Below are 23469 nucleotides of genomic sequence, written 5' to 3'. Positions count from 1 at the left end.
TAAAGACAACTGAGTAGGGGTACCCAGCCCCAGTAGACACATCATTTTCTCCTTCCTCCCTCCAACTCTTCCAATGTCACTCCCCACTTCCTTCTCTCAAATTTATGGACCCCCTTTAATTTTTTGTTACATGTGTGTATATAAATATATAAATATAACCTGCTGAGTCCATTTAATGTTGCTCATATGTATAGACTTTTAGGGATGACCTCATTGGATAACTAGGTGGTGGGGGGATGGCTCATCCTTGGACAAGACTTATTTCCTTTTCTCAGCAGTCATTATTTACCTGTAGTTTTCATTTAGGGTTGGGCCTTGGGAGATTCCTCCTATTCATGCTAGCATGTCAACCATGTGTTATCATTTTGCAGGTCTTCTTTAGATAACTATATTGTTGAGATTTCATGGCTTTAGCTTTCTTGACATATATAGAAGCCATTATCTTAAAAGAGATGTTCTGGTTTCTGGCTCTTGCAATTTTTATACCCCACCTCTTCTGTGATGTTCCCTGAGCCTTGGGTGTTGGGATTGCTTTTTGAAGCAAAACTTGTTTTTAGGGTATATGTGTGTGTTAATTTCCCTTACTCTTCCACTTCATAGGTTCATAGGCTATGCTAGTTAGCTCTTAGCTTCCAGATAATTTTGTTATCTGAGTCCTATTTCCCATAGGTGTGCTATGATTACAGATAATCACTATCACATGCAGCTTGGGTTCTAGGGATTGAACTCAGGTCATCAGGATTAACATACTGAGCTTTGTCCATGACCTCTTTTTGATCGAGATAGGTCTAACTCTTATCTTATACACTGGCCTCAAACTCATGCAATACTCTTGCCTTAACTTCTTGAGTGTTGGTATTATAGCCATGAGTCACCATGCCCAAATATGGTTATTCTCTTTGTGTATGTGTGCATGTTTGTGGGCATGTTTGCACATGTGTGCCTATGTACATGCAAACAGATTGCTGTTTGGTGTCTTCCTTAGTCTCTATCTTACTTTTTGAAACAGGGCCTCTCTCTGATTTGGCTAGGCTGGTTAGGGATCTGCCTGTCTCTATTTCTCCAGCATTCTGCTACAGTGCTGCCACAGCTTCTTATATGGGTGCATTGAGTGCAGGTCCTCATGCTTATGTAGCAAATAATTTACTGACTGAACTATCTTCTGATCTTCCTGGACCCTTGGGCTGTGAGCTGTTTTCCAGCCTTCTAAACAAGAACCTCACTGTACTGTAACTATCCAGTCATACATTTATAACTTCTGGTTGTTATTTCATTCTTCCAAATTATCAATTAACATCAACAGTGAAATCCTCAGCATTATTTTAATGATTTCATGATTTTGAGACCTGGCATGATATTTTACATTAAATTACTTGGTATGAACAAGCACTGTTTTTGATAATCATGCATGTTTTACTTCCACTGCTAATAGGTGTTTGACATTCAGAATATTAGACATTTAAATTGTTAACATTTCAAATTACATAGCAATGGTTTGTAATTATAACATAAACCTGTAAAATGTTCATTACTAACCAGCTCAGTGATGTAAATATAATCCTATATCTTCTTGAATGGATTATAGTACATGAATAAATAAAACTGTCTTTCAACAATTTATGAGCTATAAACTTGAATTGTCACCTGTGTGTCATTTACTTAAAGAATAAGTTGTCATTTTGGAGTCTTGCCTTCACATGAAGAATCAGAACCTTCTAATTATGTCTAGACTATGTAAATGACTTTATTCTATAGAAGAAAATGGTGGGGGCTGGGGACACAGCTGAGTAATAGAGTGCTTGCCTAGAAGCAAAAGTTTACTTTCCAGCACCATCAAAAAATGATAATGAAATAAAAATTACTGTTACTATGAATGCTGCCACAGTGAGTTTGATTGAAGTCAGAGGATAGCTTTTGTGAGCTATTTCTTTCTGACCATAAATCCTGGAGACAGAGCTCAGGTTGTCATGCTTGTGTAGCAAATACTTTATCTGCTAAGCTATCTTGCCTGCCCAATGAACTACTTTTGACAAGAAATGCATTGTGCCCCAATTTCCTAGATGGTAAGTCATTCAAGTTGATTTGTGTCAATCTTTCATAATTTGCCTTTGAGGCAACCACACTTTTTAATGCTAAAAATATTACACGCATGAAGATAGTGCTGCACTTTATGACACTGTGCCTAGGAATAGTCTTATTATAGTAGTCATAAAACTTCTGCAATTACAAATCAGTCATTACTTACAAATATGAGCTACTAGTAAGTTCTAAAATTAGCTGGAAGATTTTTAAGAAGAAAATATATTTACATATCAATAAATAAGACAGAGAGGGATAGAAGAAGATATCCAATGTTCACCTTTGGCTGTTATATGTGCATGAATGGGTTTTCACACATTCCCACACACTTAAAACATAGATACCCACACAAGTTGAGGTACTTTTTTAAAAAAAAAGGGCTGCCAAAACTCAAACATAAAGTCAGCAAGCATCTCATTCTTTCAACATCCTCAAGTGTATATACAGGAACTCAAGACTATATATCAATAACACAAAGGATACTTAAGAAACAGGCAAGCAAACTGTGAGAGGGCCTAAAACAGATGGACTAGAACAGAGAGAAATGAATTAGATATGTGATCAAAGGGAGATCTTCCCTATGGCATGGCTGACAGGTGACAGGCAAAGTATGCAAAACAAGAGTAGAAGTGGTTGAGAGCTGACAAATGGTAGAAGCATCAAGGCACCTGAAATATCTTTAGCATTGTCATGACCTTTCCTGATTCCCCATTTGAGCATTATTAGAACCAGGGGGTTCATCTATATCAGACTAACTCTATTATACTCTCCCTATTTGCCAATCACATTTGCCAAAAAGAAATCTTAACCAGAGCCAGTTTTCCTGGCTAGAGGAACCTGATGTCTCTGAAGAGTCCCTGGGAAAGAGCTGTGCTTGCTCTCATACCTGTGCTCTCCTCAGCTTGATTGAAGCCACAGATCTGGCAAATGCTCTGGACCCACTTATTCATGTCAGCCTCTGTCTCAGCCACCAGGTAAAACGTGCGCTCGCTGGTCTTGATATCAAACACAAAACTATCCTGCAGCTCTTTCTTGTTGAAAGTCAGGCCTGCATCTACTTGCTCACAGAAGTTCAGGTTGATGATCCGCAGGGGTTTCTTGGAGTGCTCATTCTTGTAGTATTCCAGAACATCTGGGTCTCCACTCATCCGGCCACTCCGAAGTATAAACCAGCGTTTTTTCCAGGCCTAAGTCACCAGAGAAGCATCAGGAAGAAGGAGAAAATGCCATTAGTTATTTTAAAGCCTTTATCAGATCCTCACATAACATCAATTGAAGATGGCTATGACAGAAGGATAGGTCTTGCAGAGAAAGGCTCCATAGCATATGAGGGCCCCTGCAGATTGCTCACTGGATAAAGGTGCTTGCCACCAGGCCTAATGATCTGAGATCAATCCCTGAAACCCACAAGGTATGGGAGTTATCATTTGATCTCCATGTATGCATCATGACATTTGTGCTCCACTAAATAAATATATAAATAAATAATTAAGATTATCATATAAAAGAAGCCAGTTAGCAGAGGAAGGCAGGAAACCTCTGGCCAGTGGCTACATGTAACAAAACAAGAGTATTCCTCAACAAGAACGAACACACACACACACACACACACACACACACACACACACACACACACACACCAAAATTCAAGCAGTCTGAATGAGGGAGGAGAGTGTTATATTAAATTTTATTTTATTTTTTATAAAGGATCCAAAATGTCAAGTGCAAAGGATTGGAACCTGTGCCAGCTCTAATAAATTGTCTCTATTTCTATCATAATCCTTGTGTCCCTAGTCCAGTTCTTTATTTTGGGACACGAGAACCTGGAATTTCTCAGCAAGCAGTCCCTGGATTCATGACTATTAACATAGGGACTGCTGGACCCTTTAGGCACTCATGGCCTACGTTTCCCTTTTAGATTCCTCAGTTCAAAAATGGAGGATAGTTTTTAGAACTTGCTAGTACAACTATTTCTTTAGACTAGATAGATACTCATAAAATGTCAGGCTAAAAAGCACTTGCAAAGCCATAAAAATCTCAGCTTATAGGTGTGAACCCGTTAAAGCACTGTGAGTTAAAACAACAATGTCTCACCAAGTTGCAAAAAAATTAATTTCCTAACTTCCTACAGTATGCCTCTCACCAAACCAGTTTTGTCTTTGAAGAATCACTGCTGAGAAATCCTTGTGGGAGTTGTCTGAGTGTCGACCTTAGGTCCTTCTTTTTCTTCAGCCTGGTTTACTGACATATGTTTCTCTAGGACCTGTGGTAGTTTCTTGCTCATGCCAGCATTCCATCTGTATTACTGAATGGATAAATGTCTTATATTATTCCATATTGTAGAATTTAAAGCTTGGGTACGTATGCTTTTATGCTGTTTTCTATATTGTATCTCTCCAACAAGACTGAGTAAACTCTGAGCAGAACTGATATAGTCAAAAAGACAAAACTCTAAACAACCAAAAAATTTCATACAATTATAGAGCTTTGGGATTCTTCACTACTACAGACTTACTGCATGATTTTCAACTAAGTTATTTACTTCTTTGGATCTTTCCTTATCTATGTAACGAGAACTGCGACCACCACTACCACTATCTACCCTATTTAAGACATAGGTTTTTTTTAATGCAAATGAGCTCAGAGTACTATGAATGTCAATAATTATTATTACTATTTTATTATCATTATCATAATTTTTCAACTTCTAGGGAGCTATATTAGTTGTACGAACACTTCACATTCACCCTTTATCCCTGTCTTCAATTTCTTCTGTAACCAACTCTCTTTACTGTCCTTACAGTCATTTCCTTGTTTCTGTCTCCTTTCTCCTGCTTAAGTGTCAAAACCACAACCTCCAGCTAAACTTCAAGTTCTGCCTACTCTATCTGTTCTCACTTGACAGTTACGAACTTGATAGTTATGAAAGGTTGGGGGAAAGTAAAATACTTCATTGCATATTGGCTTCCCTGGCCCTTCACATGGGCCACTGACAATGCCCAATAATCCTACTGACCTTGTCCAGAACGTCCTTGTATTCTTTGGCATCGATCTCTGATTTTCTCTCTTTAAATCTCCAAAACCTTACTCCTTTCTCATTTCACAAGGAAATCCAATCAAAAAGAGATCTGATACCACAGTTACTAATGCAGTTTCCTCCATAGTCACATTCTCTGGTACCAGAGAATACAGCTTTCCTAATAATTTATATCAGCCTTCTTTCCTAGGCACACCCCCTTTCACCCATCTGGAACATTGCATCAACTGCCCCATCTTCAGAGTAGTTGCTTCATCTTTCCCTGCTCAGAATCATTTCTATCATCTCAGAAAAAGGTAAAGGGTATCTTGATTCCACATTGATTTCTGACTATGGCTCAGCTTTCCAAGTCTTCATTAGTTAAGTTTCAAGCAGTTCCTATGGTATTATGCTTATTTGTTTCCTCTTCTCCTATATGAAGGCACCTTCATCAGTCTGCTCCCCACTGTACCTCTGATATAATGTATCAAAGGTCTTGAAGACTCCAGTGCTGGTAAATACCTCTCAGACCTTCCTGTGATCAGGAACATTTTACAAAGACCTAGTATTCTACCTTCAGTGATACACTTTCTTCACTGGGTTTTAGCGTCCACTTTCCCACTTGGTATTGCTTTTTCAGATGCCAGTACTAGTTTTTCCTTCTCCCTATTCTCTAAGCTCTAGAATGTTCTAATGCTCAATTCTCAGATGGTCTGTTTCTACATCCACCATTGGATCAAAAGCCATCTTATTGCTTCAACTCCCAAAAGTCAACCCTCAGCTTAATCCCATCTGCTGAAATCGAGTCCTATATCCAACTCTTTGTCATTAAGCATTTCAAAATAAGTATGTTTTAAAAAAAGAGAACTTCCAGCCAGGTAGAATAACTCACACTTGTAATCTCAGCATTTGGCTGAGACAGGATTGTTGCCAGTTTGAGGCCAGCCTAGACTATACAATGAGTTCCAGGCCAGCCCGGATATGAACAAGACTGTCTGAATTCCTTTATACTTTCAAAATTGACCTTCTAATATCCCTTAGACTCATTTTCCTACAATTTTCCCATCTTAATTATGGCTACAATTTCCTTCCCATGTCAAACTGAATTCTTTCTCATATTCAACAATCTATCAGTAAATCCTGTGAGTGAATTAAAAATATAGTCAGAAGCTAATCACTATTCCTTATCTTTCTGTATATGTGAGATATGTGCATGCTACAGTGTGTGTGTGCATGTATGTGCATCTCTCTCTCTCTCTCTCTCTCTCTCTCTCTCTCTCTCTCTCTCTCTCTCTCTCTCTGTGTGTGTGTGTGTGTGTGTGTGTGTGTGTGTGTCAGTCAGAAAACAACTTGCTGAAGTCAATTCTCCCCTTCCACTATGCCTATTGACCTCAGATCATTGGGCTTGGCAGCTAATGTAATGTGCCATCCCACTAGCCCATAATTGCATTGATTTGTATATCCTTCATGCTTCCATTCAACAATCTATTCACAACACTGAGGTCAGAAAAGCAGGTAGGATGTAATCAGGATAGTCTGTAAATCAGAATTGGCACTTCTCAGCAAAGAATCTTTGTGTATTCAGGCAGAGTAAAAACCAATTTCCTTACAATAGCCCCATGGATGATAATTCCAGTTTTGGTCTCGGCTTGTGATGCTATTAGAAGGTTGTCATATCCTTAAGAAATGAGGCCAAGAGATAGGACTTAAGTCATTGGTGACATAGCTTTGAAGGGACAAACAGATTCTGGTTTCTTTTTTCTCTATTTGCTCCCTGGTCAAAGATGAGCAGCTTGCTGTAACATGTGATGATGCCTATCTTAAGGTACTTCCTCACTATGGCTTTCAAAACAACAGAATCAACTGGAACCTCTAAAACTGTGATCAAAAAATAAGCCTCTTCCTCTCCCCCTTGTTTATTTTAAGTGTTCTTTAGCTCTGGCAAGCAAGATGATGTATATTGGAGGAGGACAAGGTAAATATACAGGACAAGGTAATGGAATAGAAAACTGTATCCACATGCTATACCAACTGATATTTATTTATTTATTTTTATTATTACCTTTATTTATTTATTTGAGGGGGGTGGGCATGTATGCCACAGTGCAAGCGTAGTGGTTAGAGAACAATTTGTAGAGTTAGTTCTTTTTTTTCACCATAGGGCCTGGAGATGAAATTTGGGTTGTCAGGTTTGTCAATAAACGTCTTTACCCACTGAAATATCTTGCTGACCCCCACTGATTTTTGATAAAGGTGTAAAAGAAATTCAAAAAAAAAATGCAAGACACAAAGACTTTTCAACAAATGGTATTAAGGAAAAAAGGCCCAGGAAAGGAGTGGTGGCACATACCTATAATACCAGCTACTCAGGCCCATACAGAGATTGCCTCTGAAAATCAAATAGGCTAACGAAACAATGACAAAAGATGAACTATAGATTTGAAGGTAAAATGTCAAAGCTATAAAATATTTAAAAGATAAATAAAGAACTAGATGGTTCGCAATTAAGAGTGCTCGTTGCTGTTCCAGAGGACAGGAATTAGGTTCTCAGCGTACACACCAGGAGGCACACCAGCTCCAGGGGATCTGATATCTTCTTCTGGCCCTTTTGGGCACTTTTGTGCACATGTGCATTCACATATACAAAGATTTCCCCTCCAAATAAAAAAAGTAAATCTTTTTTAAAAAAGGTAAATAGGTGGAAATTTTTGTCCTATGAAAAATTAAGTTTTTAAAAAAGTATTCAGTGAAAACAACGATGAACCATGCTCTATGCTATGTGGGTTAACGAAGAGAGGCATGATGCAAACATTCCTTTTATTATTTATTTATTTATCTAGCTATTTAAATCAAACCGTGATTTTTACTTTTTCACACAGGGGTTATAAACACAAAAAGGCAGGATGTGGGAAGGGGATGACACAGGAGCATAGGTGTTCAGGGGGAGTACAGATATCTTCCAGAACAGAGTATTAGCTGGGTGAAGGTTCAGGGAACATGTCACTATGACTCTGTCTATGAATCACTTGTTTCTTATCTAAGCTGGTACTATCCACCAAGGTTACCTATCCACAAGGTCTATGGCTATCAGTTCTTATCCAGGCTGGTAAATTTGCACCAAAGCTGCCTGTTTATAATATCTTATAGCTATCTGTTTCAGTGTTTTTCCACAAGGCTTTGTGTTAGCAGGCTGACTTAGGCCTATGGCTGATTTTAGGCCTTCGGTGTATAAGAAAGGCTGCCCCTGAAATCTCCTTTCTTCTCCAAGTATAGAAGGACCGTGGTGATTCCAATTTTGCAAAGGGGGGGATAGAAGCCTGGCCTCCAGTAATTAAAGGGGACCTTGTAATGGCTCTGGTCCTCCTGTCATTCAGTGAGGCATGAGGGCCATATCCGTCTCAGTGTCTTTTTCCTGGAGAGGGGATACTTTTGATATCAACTCCTATGAAGTCAGGTTTGTCCCTCAGGGAACCCAGAAGGATATTTTAAAATTTTTATTTATATTCCCTTGCAGTGCTTAGCCTCACAGCCTAAGCAATAATTTAAACCACCAGTCAGAGGGGGTTCTGGGTGGCCCCTCTCTGTTTGGTCTGGGGTGGAAGTCCCCTCTTTTAGGTTGGTTGGAGATGGGATTTTGGGAATACCCTGTATAGAGTAACAACCTCGTCTTGAGTCTCGTGGTTTTCCATAGCTAACTTATGATAATGTATCTAAATAGGTTTTGCTGTTAAAATTATGTATCTGTTGTTTCACACAGTTAGTCAGCCTATTTAAGGCCCAGGGACCAAAAGAAATAAGCAGAAGTAACTCAATTATCGGTCCTAAAATGGAAGGAAGTAGGGTTGACAATCATGAAGGGATTGAAAACCAATTCTTGTATCTCCTCTCCTCTCCTCTCCTCTCCTCTCCTCTCCTCTCCTCTCCTCTCCTCTCCTCTCCTCTCCTCTCCTCTCCTCTCCTCTTCTCTCTCTCTCTCTCTCTCTCTCTCTCTCTCTGTCTTTTATCAAGGCCTTCTCTGACCATTTTCATGTTCTCTTTAACCATCCCTGTCTTGTCTATGTAAAAGCAACATTCTTCTTTAAGGGCTGTACACAGTCTAGAGCTGTACACAGTCTTTTCTATTGTAAAAGAGTAAATCAAATCCAATAAAGTCCTTTGTAATTTTTGGAGATCACCTCAGACAGAGAAACGAGGGATTTCTTCAGATTAGTGATGTCAATCTCTAGCTGTTTGATGTCCTTGCCAATGGCCCATTGAAGGTCTGAGTAGTCTAAGTCCAGAGGCTAGCATCAGGATTAGAACTTTCAACAGCAAACACCACGGGTGATTCATTTTTACCTAAGATTCTGCCTGGGTTAGAACTACTGGGAGCCCTGCTTCCTCTGGGTTCTGTCAGATTAGGTGCAGAGCTGCCTCCCAGGATCTGCTGAGTGCTTGGGCCCAGATCAGAAGGACCAAACATTACTTTTAAACAACTTAAAATATTAATAAAACTGCAGGAAGATAAGACATTAATATATAGCCCTAAAAGACAAGGCAGAGTTTTAGAAGTATCATAAAAAGAGTCACAGAAACTCAGACTTTTAGGGATGAGGCATAGAGGGAGGAGAAGGGAGAGAAAGGAGGAAAACTGGTGAGAGAAAAAGGAGAGAGAAATGAGTAAAATGACCAGAACAAGGAAAGTTATAAAGAAAGAAGAAAGGCTTATCTTTAAAAAGGTCACACAGTATGAACCAGGCCTAGGCATAGGAAAAAAGACAAGACAGGTTTGGAAAATTTGGTAAGTCTCTTGAATGTGGAAAGGAGGAACTTAGGGGTCCTGTGAGGCCTTCAGAACCACCCTTAGAAACTGTTTCTTAATTGGTAATGGGAGTTGCTGCAAAGTGCACAGCAGCAGAGAAATGTTAAATAGTGCTTTGTGCCTATTTGTTAAAATGTTAAATACTGTTCATCTAGCAATGAGGAAGGTGAACTAGAGAAAAACAACAATATAAAAAAACCTATTTAGGAAGTGTTGCTATAGCTTTGTATGGTCAGAGAAAATGGCAATTTAATGGAGAACAATGTGGCAGTAGAATCATTAGCTTGGGTACCACAGTGAGACCTTGCTGCAAAAACAAAACACAAAAGTCAAAACTCATCAAAATAAATACATAATATAAATAAATACAATAGTAATAATCAAGACAGAGAGTAAGAGACAGTGCATCTCGCTTACTTATAATGGGACATAAAGACATTCATAACTTAAGACTATATTGTCAAAATAATCAAAACAAAGTTGGAATTTGTATCTAGAATCAAGTAGATATCACCATTTGCTCTGATGAAACAGAAGTAACTGTTTTTCTTTTGTACCCAAATCTAGTCAGAAAACAAACCATTTCACAATTACCCAGACCACAGAGACACAAATGTGGGAACACATGACCTGGAAGTTGCATCACTCCTGCCGTTGAGCAGAGTACATCTCATGTGATCTTGTCTGTCCTTTAGGTTAGGTCTGTAAGTGCGCACAAAACAAGGTCATGACTTCCTTCTATTGCTCTTGGGTAACCAGAAAAATAAAATAAGCCTCGATTGAGACTTAGGATGACTAAATCACATTATAAGCATTCTGTTGGTGGTGAAGAGCTTATAAAACTCTATCGTATCAGTCTCAAGAGAGATTCCCTGGGGTCATGAATGAGTGTTCTAAGCATAAAAGGCTGCTTAACATATGGGACAAGAACCTGGTTTATTTTAGGTTACTCTACATAATAAAGTTGAACTAGGCTAGTTCCTATAAGGGAGTTGTCTTTTAAGGAAAAAGGAACTTTCTGAAGATCCTTTTAGCTTCAGCCCTGAAAACTGAAAGTACTTCTAAAATTCTAGACTCTTCTGTTCTGTCTTAAGTATTATACTAAATAAAACAATTCTTGAATTACTAAGGATTTTCTTAGATCCTCTATGAAAACTAGAAAATCCTTATTACTAAAAATTTTGAAAAAGAGACAACCTAGGGTATTGATCATCAAAGTTTCCTGTAAAAGGCCGATGATAAACATTTTAGGGTATATAGTCTTTCTTACAACTATCAAATTTATAGTAGCATGAACATTGCAATTTATAAGCAAACAGATCCAGCTTGTATTCACAAAACTGTTCCCAAAGTGCATGGTGCAGGGCTGTTTGCTAAGTCATGGATTAGGATAAGGTAGAAGAGCTCTGAAGAAAGGTGGAGGGTGCTGCAGGAGGATGAGTGTAACAAGTAGGTGAGAGACCACAGTGTTCCAACCTGGGCAGCCTCACATAGTGTTCACTAAGACAACCTGATACAATGATACCTTATTTAGGTAAGATTCTTAGAAGTGAGAGATGTATTTTTCTAAATAACCAAGCTACGCAGAACCTTCTATTACTTTTTTTTTTCCCTCTGGCAGTTGAATGTATTTCTAAAACTCCATAATCTTCTGCCATGCCTTAGGTACAACAGATAACAGAATTCTTCTTTGATGACTAAAATTTTCTCAGTGTCTCCAATCATCTTTCTCCAGATCCTGTGGCTAAAGCTGTAGAAGGGGCAAGGCATTTCTTGGAAAAGAGTCTTGCATAACTTCTAGAAATGGGTGTGTCCTTTTAACTTCCCTCTTTCTGATGAAGGTAAAACCAAAAACTGCCAATAAGCCAGGAGATGCCTGTCAAGAAAGGATTATTAAAACCTAACTGAGTCTACTATATATCAATACACCAACTCTAATAGGTATAACACAAACAAAATACTTTATTTCTAAAACTCCCCTCTAAATCTACTCTCAGCCCCCAGACTCCCAAGTAACTACAGGGTTGGAATTCTACTTTAAGCAATCATAGACATAGCAGATTTAATCTGACTTCTTAATACAATTATATCCTAATTTATTTCAGTGTGAAGTACTTTCGTCCCATTATACCCAGTACTGGCATGGAGAGAGTATATTCCTGAAGAAGAAGGACTCTGTGGCTATGTTTCTTCTAGAAATCTTTGAACTGCTCTAGACCCCAAGAACTTCAAACTCTGAGGAAATCAAAGTAAGTATTTCCTGAGCTCCTGCAACATGCCATGACAGACATGTCTCTTATCATACTTAATTCTTAAACCAGCGAGTCAAGGTAAATACACACCCCTTTACAGATGAAAGAAAAAGCTCAGAGACTATACAACTAGCAAGTTGATACTCTCATCATAGCCTCAGATCTTCTTGTCCCAAAGGTCTAGTGAGAGCCTAAGAAAAAACTTGAGGAGGTAGAGATGAACTGCTGCATAAACTTTGAAAACACTGGCCAGAGAGTTTACAGAAAACATTCAGGTTTGTAGTTAATTGATGGCAGAAGATAAGAGCAGCACTAGAATTCAGACTTTAGCTCTTAGCACAAAGTTTAATGGCACATGAAATGTGAATCCTTCAAGAGAAGGCAGTATAGTTACTGAGTCCTGACTTATTTATTAGGAAGATTCTTCCAGCTCTAAATGAGCACAGAATGAGCTTTATCTCATGTATCTCAAGACTGTTACACTGAGGTCAGGGCTCGTTATCTCAGCATTTAGCTCAGTACTTAGAACTCATAGTGTACTAGATAACTCTTCAGCGATAATAGTCATACTAAAGGAACAAAAGGAGAGAATATCTGTTTGCTTTTCTGTTGGTAAAAACAGGAAAAGTGAATAAAGCTAAAGTTCTCAGACAGATGAGGGTGAGGTAGTACTGCACAGACACCAGAAACACAATGGACACCCAGGAAAAGCTCACCTTCTGTATTTAGCATGCTAATTACAGGTTGTAGTAGGTAGAACATAAAGCATGGGAAGAACCCTCAGTGAGCCACAGTGGCTGGCTCAGGCAGTGAACACACAACCAAACCTGATCAGAGGTATCAAGATCCAACCTTAGCACTATCTTATATGTTAACTGCAGTTCTGTCAGTGCACAGAGGGTTCTGATGATTTGAGCCTGGAATTCAGGGATTGCTGTTTGGAATCTAGGAATATTCAAATCCAGGGAGAGCAAAGTTCAAACATGAAACTTGTGCCAGGAGTGGTGAAGAACCAGAGAAGAGGATAATCTGAAGTTCAGTTAGACTAAGCTACATAAGGGATGGAGGTGGAGATGGGGTGGGCCAGTAGACAGTGGGAGTGAGGGACCAGGGATGGAGAGGGAGGGGAAAAGGGGTGCAGGATCAGGTATGGGGGAGGGAACAGGAGAGAAGCCCAGAGAGTTAGGAGACTGAATGGAGGAAATACGCAGCTTCTAGGGGTGAGGGAAGCCTCTAGAAAGTCCAAGAGACCTGGGATGTGAAAGGCTCCCAGGACTCAATTGTGGTGACCTGAGCCCAAATTGTCCAACAGTGGAGAGGTGGAACCCGAAGAGACAACATCCAGCTGATAGACAGGGGCCCAGTGGAGAGATGGGGTGACCAACCCACCTTCAAAATTTTTGACCCAGAATTGTTTCTATCGAAAATGAATCTAGGGACAAAAATGGGGCTGAGACTGCAGGGAAAGGCCATCCAGTGACCGGCACAACTTGGAATCCATCCCATGAGTGGGCGCCAAACCCTGATACTGATGCTATGTTGTGCTTGAAGCTAGGAGACTACCATGGCTGTCTTCTGAGAGGCTCTACTAGAAGCTGACTGAGACAGATACAGATGCTTAGAGTCAAACATTGAACTGATGTTGGGGACCCCTAAGGAAGAATTAGGGGAATGATTGAAGGAGTTGAAGGGGATGGCAACCTCATAGTAAGACCAACAGGGTCAACTAACCCAGACCCCTGGGGGCTCCTAGAGACTAATGAGCATAAACTGGCTGGTTTGAGGTCCCTGGCACATATGTAGCATATGCCTTGTCTGGCCTCAGTGGGACAGGATGTACCTAATACTGTAGAGACTTGATGCTCCAGAGAAGGGGGATGCTGGGGGAGGGGAGCACCCTTTCAGAGGCAAAGAGGAGGGGGAATGGGGTGAAGAACTCTGGAAAGGGGGCAACATTTAGAATGTAAATAAATAATTAAAAAATTAAATAAAAAAGAAGATGGGGTATTACTAAGATAAAAAAGAACTGTCTTATCAATAGGTAAAATAATAGCAATAACACAGTAATAAATGTACTAGAATAAAATGACAACTGAGAAAAAAAAGAAAAAAGAAATGACTCCTGATGAAATGTGATCCTTGAAGAGTAATCAAGTTTACTCTTGAGCTAAGTCTTTACCTTGGTTTAGGTAGCTATATTCTCAATTAAACTTTTTTCTCATTGGTCTCTTCTCACCTATAAAAAAATCTTCTTTTTCATTTCTTCTAACAGTTTACTGTATCTATTAAAACCAGTTAGTGCCAGGCTCTTTAAGATATTACAGTCTTCAGAAAGGACAGGCAGGTGTGATATGTGATGTAACTCATTATATACAGGTTGGTGCTGAATCAGTAACATGAACAAAAGTTGTGGGTTCTCAGAACCCTATTTTGCCTTGAAAGAGTTAGAAAAACTTACAGCAGAGATGATACATGGGATGGATTTTAAAGGACATAACATCTCACCAGTTGAAAAAAAAAGTTACAAGGAGAAAATTTCAAGCAAAGATAATGAGTCAAACTGACTCTTGATACTCTAGGAAGTTATGGTTAGCAAAGTCAGTGAAACAAACTAGTGGCTACTGAATTAGTCTTCTAGGGGAAATACAGGATTATGCTTCTGTTAGCCTGTAGATAATTTTTTTTTTTTAAGACAGGGTTTCACTAAGAAGCCTTGATTGTCCTGGGGTACCCTGTGTAGACCAGGCTGGCCTGGCACTCAGAGATTGGCCTGCCTTTGCCTCCTAAGTTCTAGAATTAAAGCATGTGCCACCACATTCAGCTCTAGTTACCTTCTTTTAAAAAACTGTTTTCAATGCTTCGTTCATAGACACCTTATTTATTGTCTTATTTATTGTATATTATTGATTTCTTAGCACAAAACTCAGGGTCAACAGCATGAACAAAGCTTATCTGACATACTTCTTTCCTCAGTAACAAAACCTCCAGTCTTCTTTTGCTTAGACATACAAGACATAACACCTTAGCATTGGAAGCACTTAGTGGAACCAGGAACAAAAAGCATTAGTGGGAAAAAAAAACCCATTGTACTAAACAGACCATGAAAGAAGCATGCATTTTAAGAATGAGAGGGTAAATAAGAAAAAAGGGTACTGTCTTGTTCCAAATCAGCAGAGAAAATACATATCAGTCAGTTCCAATTTTCCATTGCTTTACACATATGCTTGTAGTCTAGGGTTGATGGTGAAAGCAGTCTTAGTCCACTTCAACTGATATAACATAATTCTTGTGATTAGATAATTTACCAACAACATAAATTCATTGCCCTCAGCTCTGTGGTGTGGCAATCCAAGATCAAGGCATCAGTAGATTGGGTGTTGAAGGCCCTGTTCATAATAGATAGCACTTTCAAGGTAAAAAGGGCCCAATTCGTTCATTCAAGACTTTTTTTTTTTATAGTGGTATGGATATCATTCATGATTGCTTTGCCTTCCTGACATACTCAATCACTGTCCCAATGTCCATCTCTAAATACTAACACACACATATATATACACACACACATATATATGTATATATATATATATATATATATATACATACACTAAACACACACATATATACATACACACATATACACACACACACATATAATATTTCAATACATAAATTTTCAAGGGACACAGTCAGGCACATAGTACAGACTGATTTGAGAGAATAAAAAAATTTAGTGAGTAGGCTAATTAGTAAATATCTAAAATATCTGAATATGAGAATGCATGTATATTTAAAAGTCTGGTCCGCACAAAGCATAAAGCCAGGTCTGGTGGAATTAATAGAGAAAAGGAAATCACTGAAAGTAAGGCTGAAAAAATAATTTGAGGCAATTTTAAGTCTTACATGCTGGTTCAGTTGTTCTCAGTGTCAAATATTACTATGCAATAAAATATCAGATTTCTTCTACAAAATAATATTCTTTTTAGTGTTCACTAATAACCAAAAAGAGCTACTATAAGCTGATTAACTCAATTACTTTATTAATCATGATAACCACTTATTTTGTGGGGAAAAGGAGTACATATTTATGGAAAACAGTTCATAAAATGCTTGGTATGATAAAGTATATATGTTTTGTAGAACCCAGGACATAATAGTCCAGTATATGGGAATTACTGTCATGTACCCTGGGGAAAACCGCAGGCAGAAGAGAACAACATGTGCAAAGGCACAAAAGAAAAAGCAAGCCTGGCTCATGGAGAAACCAGCAGAAGGTCATGGCTGGAGTGCAAGTCAGCAATGGGAGAAGCTGCATGAGGTAAAGAAAAGGAAGGTGCAGAAGACTTATATGTCATTTATGAAGTTTAGACCTTAATCTTAAAATGAACACAACCCCTCAATAGGGTCATAATTAATATTGATATGTATTAAAGATGCAGGCTTGAGAAAAATCTAGTCAGTTGCTATTTATATTAAATATCTTGTGTTTATATGTACATAAACACATATGAATGTGTTTATAACACACATGCACGTGCGCACACACACACACACACACACACACACACACACACACGGTTTACAAATGCTTAGAAAAGCACTCCAAACTATTACTAATAGTTTTTGTTGAGGGAAATGGATATATAAGACAAAAGATATGGGGGAACTTTCACATTTTAATACATATACTTAAAAATTCATACAATATGAGGCCAGAATGATTTTCAATATTTTGTATCTATAGTTGTAAAAGGCCATTCTAGCCTGTAGCAACTGAAGTAGGGACAGAATATAAGTACACTTAAATAAACTACTACTGGGGAAATAATAGCAGTTTGGATCAGGACAGTGACAAAATATACATAAAACACAGAATAAATTTCAGAGACTGCAATGCCTAATCCTGGTAGTGAACTGAATACAGGGGATACAGAAACACAGTCACAAAAGAGATAACACAGTCACAAAAGAACACACATGGTATGTACTCACTGATAAGTGGGTATTAGCCCAAAAGCTCAGAATACCCATGATACAACTCACAGACCATATGAAGTTCAACAGGAAGAAAGACAAAGTATGGACGCTTCAGGTCTACTTAGAAGGAGGAACAAAATAATCACAGGAGGTAGAGGGAGGGAGAGACCTGGGAGGGAGAGAGGAAGGGAAGGGAAAAAAGGGGCAGGATCAGGTATGGGAGGAGACAAGAGAGGTACCCCCTCCCCTGTCTCTATGAGGATGCTCATAGAGGGTCAGGAAATTGAATGGAGATGTGTAGCAATGGGGAATGGGGAACTGGGGGTAGCCACTAGAAAGTCCCAGATGCCAGGGAAGCAAGAGGCTCCCAGGATCCAATTGGAATGACATGAACTGAAATACCCAACAAAGGGGAGAGAGAACCTGTAGAGATCATATCCAGTGGGTAGGCACAGCTTCTGGTTGAGGGCTGGGGCCACACACTCTCTCAAAAAATTTTAACCCAGAATGGTTCCTGTCTAAAGAAACCATTATTATTTTTCCTATGGGGAAGAATAATAATATCAACTAACAGGATCCCTCAGAGCTCCCAGGGTCTAAACTACCAACCAAAGAGTACACATGGAGGGACCCATGGCTCCAGCTTCGTATGTAGCAGAGAAAGGCCTTATCTGGCATCAATGAGAGGTGAGGCCCTTGGTCCTGTGAAGGCTCAATGCTCCAACAGAGAGGAATGCTAGGGTAGTAAGGCAAGAGTGGGTGAGTGGGAGGGGGAGCATCCTCATAGAGACAGGGGAGGGGGTATGGAATAGAGTGTTTGCGGAGGGGAAACTTTGAAGGGGGATAATATTTGAAATGTGAATAACTGCCAGACTAATTTCTGGAGTGGTTGTACTAGTTTACAATCCCACCAACAATGGAAGAGTGTTGCTCTTTCTCCACATCCTCAGGCAGGATCTGCTGTCATCTGAGATTTTAATCTTAGCCACTCTGACTGGTGTGAGGTGGAATCTCAGGGTTGTTTTGATTTGCTTTTCCCTGATGACTAAAGATGTTGAACATTTCTTTAGGTGCTTTGTGGCCATTTGATATTCCTCATTTGAAAATTCTTTGTTGAGCTCTGTACCCCATTTTTAATAGGGCTATTTGATTGTCTGGAGTCTAATTTCTTGAGTTCTTTGTAAATTTTGGATATTAGCCCTCTATCAGATGTAGGATTGATAAAGATCTTTTCCCAATCTGTGGGTGGCCATTTTGTTCTATTGACAGTGTCCCTTGCCTTACAGAAGCTTTGCAATTTTTTTTTATTTCTTTTTATTTTTTTTAATTTTTATTTATTTATTTATTTATTTATTTATTTAGGCTTTCTGAGACAGGGTTTCTCTGTATAGCCCAGGCTGCCCTGGAACTCACTCTGTAGATCAGGCTGGCCTCGAACTCAGAAATCCGACTGCCTCTGCCTCCCAAGTGCTGGGATTAAAGGCATGCACCACCACCGCCCAGCAAGCTTTGCAATTTTATGAGGTTCCATTTGTCAAGTCTTGATCTTAGAGCATAAGCCATTGGTGTCCTGTTCAGGAACTTTTCCCCTGTGCCTGTGTGGGTTCTTCCCCACTTTCTTTTCTTTTTTATATTTTATTTACATTTCAGATGCCATCCCCTTTCCCCATTTCCCCTCCCTAGAAAACCCCTATCCCATGCCCCCTTCTCCCTTTTGCTTTTATACATTTTTTAAAAGTATTAATCAAAGGCTTTATAAGTTTGGTAATGCTCAATCAGAAGTGTAACACAATACCCAACCTAGATATATAAACTATCTTTGACTGGTGGAGACACGTGAACATCTGCCTCCATGCCCTGTCCTCTTTCTCTCTCTTTCTCTCTCTCATCACCTAGCTTCACCCTTCCTGTTAAAATAAAACTTTTCTCTCAAAATGCAATTAGAGCATAGTTATTCCTAATTGTACCAGTGAGGTACAAGATAGTTCTAATGCCCAGTCCATCATTTTGTTGACTAACCAGAACCTCTGTCATCTGTCCTAACTAAAGCACTTAGTTTTGAACCTGGCTTTTTTTCTTGGCTTTAGAATGAATGTCAGCTGAAAACCATCCACTCAGATCTTTTCTATCAAAGTAAATAGTCAGGATTGGCTATGAGACTATAGGTCTTCAACCCTGTCAGAAATCCAGAATGACTGAGTTAACTGAAATTATGGGAAGCACTAAGCATAGCTTCTAAAACTTAGCCAATTTATAGAGACAGCTGAACACCTGGAAAGCCCCTATACTACCGAACGTTGGAACATCAAATCTTCAGCCCCCACTTTCTTTTCTATTAGTTTTAGTGTGTCCAGTTTTATATGGAGGTCCTTTATCCACTTGGACTTGAGTTTTGTAGAAGGAGAAAAGAATGAATTGTTTTGCATTTTCCTACATGCTGACCTCCAGTTCAACCAGCACCACCTGTTGAAAATGCTGTCTTTTTTCTACTGTATGGTTTTAGCTCCTTTGTCAAGATCAAGTGACTATAGGTACACGGGTTCATTTCTGGATATTTTATTCTATTCCATTGATCTTCTTGCCTATCTCTGTACCAATACCATGCAGATTTTATCACTACTTCTCTGTAGTACAGCTTGAGGTCAGGGATGGTGATTCCCTTACCAATGTGAGACAGAAGTGTATTGCTTTTGATAATGCATATTCCATGATGGGTAAGGAAGGCATTCTTGTCAGAATGACCTAAGGCAGGCTAAGTCTTGTTAATGAAATAAAAAAAATGGGGAGAGGCAGACAGCCTTTAGGGCTGCTTGGCAAGAATCTGACATGGGCTAAGGACATGGAAATGGGCTGCTTGGCAGAAATATGACATTGGCCAAGGACAAGGAAGTAGGCTTCAAACAGGAATCTGACATCAGGCTAGAACAAAGAAGTAATTTCAGGTAGGAATATAAATCTTAGGCTAGAGCAAAGAAGTAATCTCAGGTAGGAATCTAAATATTAGGCTAGAACAAAGAAATAACAGACAAGAATCTAAATTTTAGGCTAGAACAAGGAAGTAGGCTTCAGACATGAAAATGACCTTGGGCGAGGACAGGGAAGTAGGCTCAGATACTTTGGTCATCCTGATAAGCCCTTAGAAACAGTGATCATGGGAGTATTCACATAATTGGGTTTAATGCCTTGCTTTTTCTTTGTCTATTTGTGTTTATTGTCTTGCTTGTTCCTTGACTGTTTATATCTACTGTATTGCTAGACCCTCAACCTAGAACTGACCTTAATACATGCATGTAATCAAAATGGTATGAAAGCATAAAGGAGGAGGCGGGATGGGACAGGGGATTCTAAGAAGGGAAAATGGGGAAAGGGGATGACATATGTATTATAAATAAATAAAATATCCAATAAAAATAAATACAAAAAAGAAATGTGAATAAATAAAATAACCAATAAAAAATACAGAAAACTCCAGTTTCCATCTTGAACAACTTGGTGAGCTACATTACTGAAAGGGTTAAACATTTTTCAAAAACTCCTAACAGACTGAACAGAACCAAGAGTGCAGGTCAGCTTGATTGTGAGCTCTGTGTTTCAGGAACTTGGCTGGCCACAAGATAGATGGTTGGTTACGAATAGGCTCTTAGAGAATAGCCTATACAAAATGTTCCCCATGACTGTTCCTTGGACCCTGTCACAAACTGAATAATGTGCTCAGACTTTCCACAGGTACTCTCCAATAACCCTCCTTTACTCCCCTGGGTTGTGGTTTACCCCCTGAGTTGTGGTTTTTGTCTTTAAATTCTCTCTGTCTCCAAAGCCCTGGGGTCAGACCCCATTGCCCCTGGGTGGGCTACAGGTCTTGACCTCAACATGTTGATCGAAATATACCTCTTGCTGATTGCATCAAGTTCGGTGGCTTGTGAGTTAATAGGTGGCCTTGAATTCCCAAGGCTTGGGTGAGGTCCTCCCTTCATGGGGGGGCCTTACAACTTTTAAATTGGAAGAGAATCTTAGCTATCTTTCTGAGATAATGCTATCATGATGCACTCTATCCATTTTTTGTCCCTACCACATCAAAGAGTCAAGATGAATGTGACATGTGTGAGGGAGAGCAGATCACATCTGAGGAAACAAAGAGCGTTCTATTAGCAATTACATTGAATTCTAGGAGATTCATTTCTGAAAGACCAGGTCAACCTTCCTATAGAGGACTCAAAATGCATTAATGGAATTACCTGTCCCATTGATAAAGCAACACATGAGCTGCTGCCAGTCATTTGAGGTCATTCCATTGAGAGATACAATTTTCATGTCCTTGAATGGTCTGATTAAAGTCATATTTTAAAAACAATTAAGCAAAGGTTACCAGGAAAAACCTGGGCAAAGTTAAATGAAAGGCAGATAAATCATGTCCATAAATACAGCTAAAGAGTACCTTTGGGAACAGAGGCTTTCTGCATCAAAGCTCTGCCCTTGAATCAGGCTTCATATTTTAAGTACTATCTGATTATGTTCCAGCCTTTGACATAATCCTTTCATAAGTGCACTGTCTTCAACAGTGGTATCTAAAATTTTGTGCAAATCAGGGTAAATAAGAGACCTATTCAAAATGCAACTAGGTATGCTAGATTTTTGGTCCAGTAGATATTCAGTCTGAATAGTTCTGGAGTCCATGGATATAAAAATCAAATGAAATCTAGTAACACCTTAGCTCTGTCTCCAGAATGTGAACCTGGGAAGAAAAACAGTTTTATGCTCTGGCTTCTGTTTGCTCATCTATGTAAAACACACATTTGGTCTGCTTATCTCTTGACACTGTATACTACAGTTAAACATGATGGGTGAATTACACAAGATAAATGAACTCTTAAGATGTCTAGATTGCATAAACATGAACATCACACAATCGAGTGCTTTTTGAACACCTTTGTACTGCCCACCTTTGTACTGACCTTAATACATACATGTAATCAAAATGGTATGAAAGCATAAAGGAGGAGGGGGATTGGGACAGGGGGTTCTAAGAAGGGAAAATGGGAAAACGGGATGACATATGTATTATAAATAAATAAAATATCCAATAAAAATAAATACAAAAAAGAAATGTGAATAAATAAAATAACCAATAAAAAATACAGAAAACTCCAGTTTCCAACTTGAACAACTTGGTGAACTACATTACTGAAAGGGTTAAACATTTTTCAAAAACTCTTAACAGACTGAACAGAACCAAGAGTGATTCAGTACACAATGGAATGTGCTGGTCATGAGCAGGTAAGACAAAAAAGTGTTTTTAAGGTACAGATGAACTGGACATGGAGCTCATCAGTAGCCTTGTCTTTCTTCAGTGGCCACAATGATGAAAACATAGGTAGTCATTTGTGGAGAGCCACAGAGGTTGGCTATCATCCTTGCAGCCATCTTGAGCCTTATACCCTGACAAGAGACTTGTTTACAATAGCCTGCACTAGTGGGCACACTCTGATAACATCTTGTTTTAGATACCCAGGATCTTCCCTTGGGTGTGTGAGACTTAAAGGTGTGAGACTTAAAGTTTTAAAGGTGTGATTTAGAGACAAGACTTAAAGGCATGACTTAGAAGTGAGACATATAAAAGGCAAGAGGCAGACAGAAGAAAGCTAATAGGAACTAAACACTTGGACTAGAGAACTTGGAAGAGGTACTTGAGACTTGGAGCTGGGAAAGAGACTGGCAACAGAGAACTAGGAATTAGGACTTGAGATTTATTACAGCTGGAACTAGGATAAGGACTTGAGACTTATTACAGCTGGAATTGGGATTAGGACCTGAGACTTGGTACTAGGAATTTAGGACTAGGAACTAGGGACTTGGAGAGAAGAAGAGAGACTGAAGAATAAACGGGGTTGAATTACACTCTGTTTGGTCTCCATTCTTTTTATCCATCCTCACTCTCTCTCTTGCTGAACCCCGACCTGTGGACCGGAGCAGCTTGGGGGCAGTGTGGGCTCTAACAATTTAGCCCCCAAGACTTTTGGCAGTGTGGGCTCCAACATTGATAGAGTGGTTCCCGACATTTTGGCCCCCAAGTGTGGGGCAGCTCGGGCCGCGACAGTTATTCAAACGATGGCAGGAGAAACTGAACCTAATTCCAAAGATTAAGTCAGGTGATCAAGTAAATGACATGACTTTGTGAAATCCCAATTTACTGTATTCTGATGCTGAAATGCATATATAGGTAAAAACCATTCTCATACAGGCTACTCTACAGCCCTTCTGTGAGCAGTTGAAGACTTTTGTTTAGTGTATAAGGGGAGGTCAGAACACAGATTAGAACAGCCCCAATCTTGCCCCAGTCTTATCCTTCC

The 23469-nt window shown here is 39.2% G+C and overlaps 1 protein-coding gene across 3 annotated transcripts in view; it reads right to left on the bottom strand.

Moving 5' to 3' along the window:
- Gab2 (GRB2 associated binding protein 2) overlaps window positions 1–23469 on the bottom strand; it is a 185934-nt gene that overhangs the window by 64927 nt on the left and 97538 nt on the right. For 2 of the 3 annotated variants that reach the window (XM_034515634.2, XM_076938143.1), the window contains exon 2: window positions 2966–3266. In XM_034515634.2, coding sequence (XP_034371525.1) covers window positions 2966–3266 — 301 coding nt within the window. Of the gene's footprint in view, window positions 1–2965; window positions 3267–4222; window positions 4406–23469 lie in introns of those variants that run through there. The other variant, XM_076938148.1, reaches the window with a different exon arrangement.

Source organism: Arvicanthis niloticus, chromosome 1 (assembly GCF_011762505.2).
Source record: "Arvicanthis niloticus isolate mArvNil1 chromosome 1, mArvNil1.pat.X, whole genome shotgun sequence".
In the NCBI taxonomy this organism is placed as follows: Eukaryota; Metazoa; Chordata; class Mammalia; order Rodentia; family Muridae; genus Arvicanthis; species Arvicanthis niloticus.
This window is presented reverse-complemented; position numbering and strand designations above follow the sequence as displayed.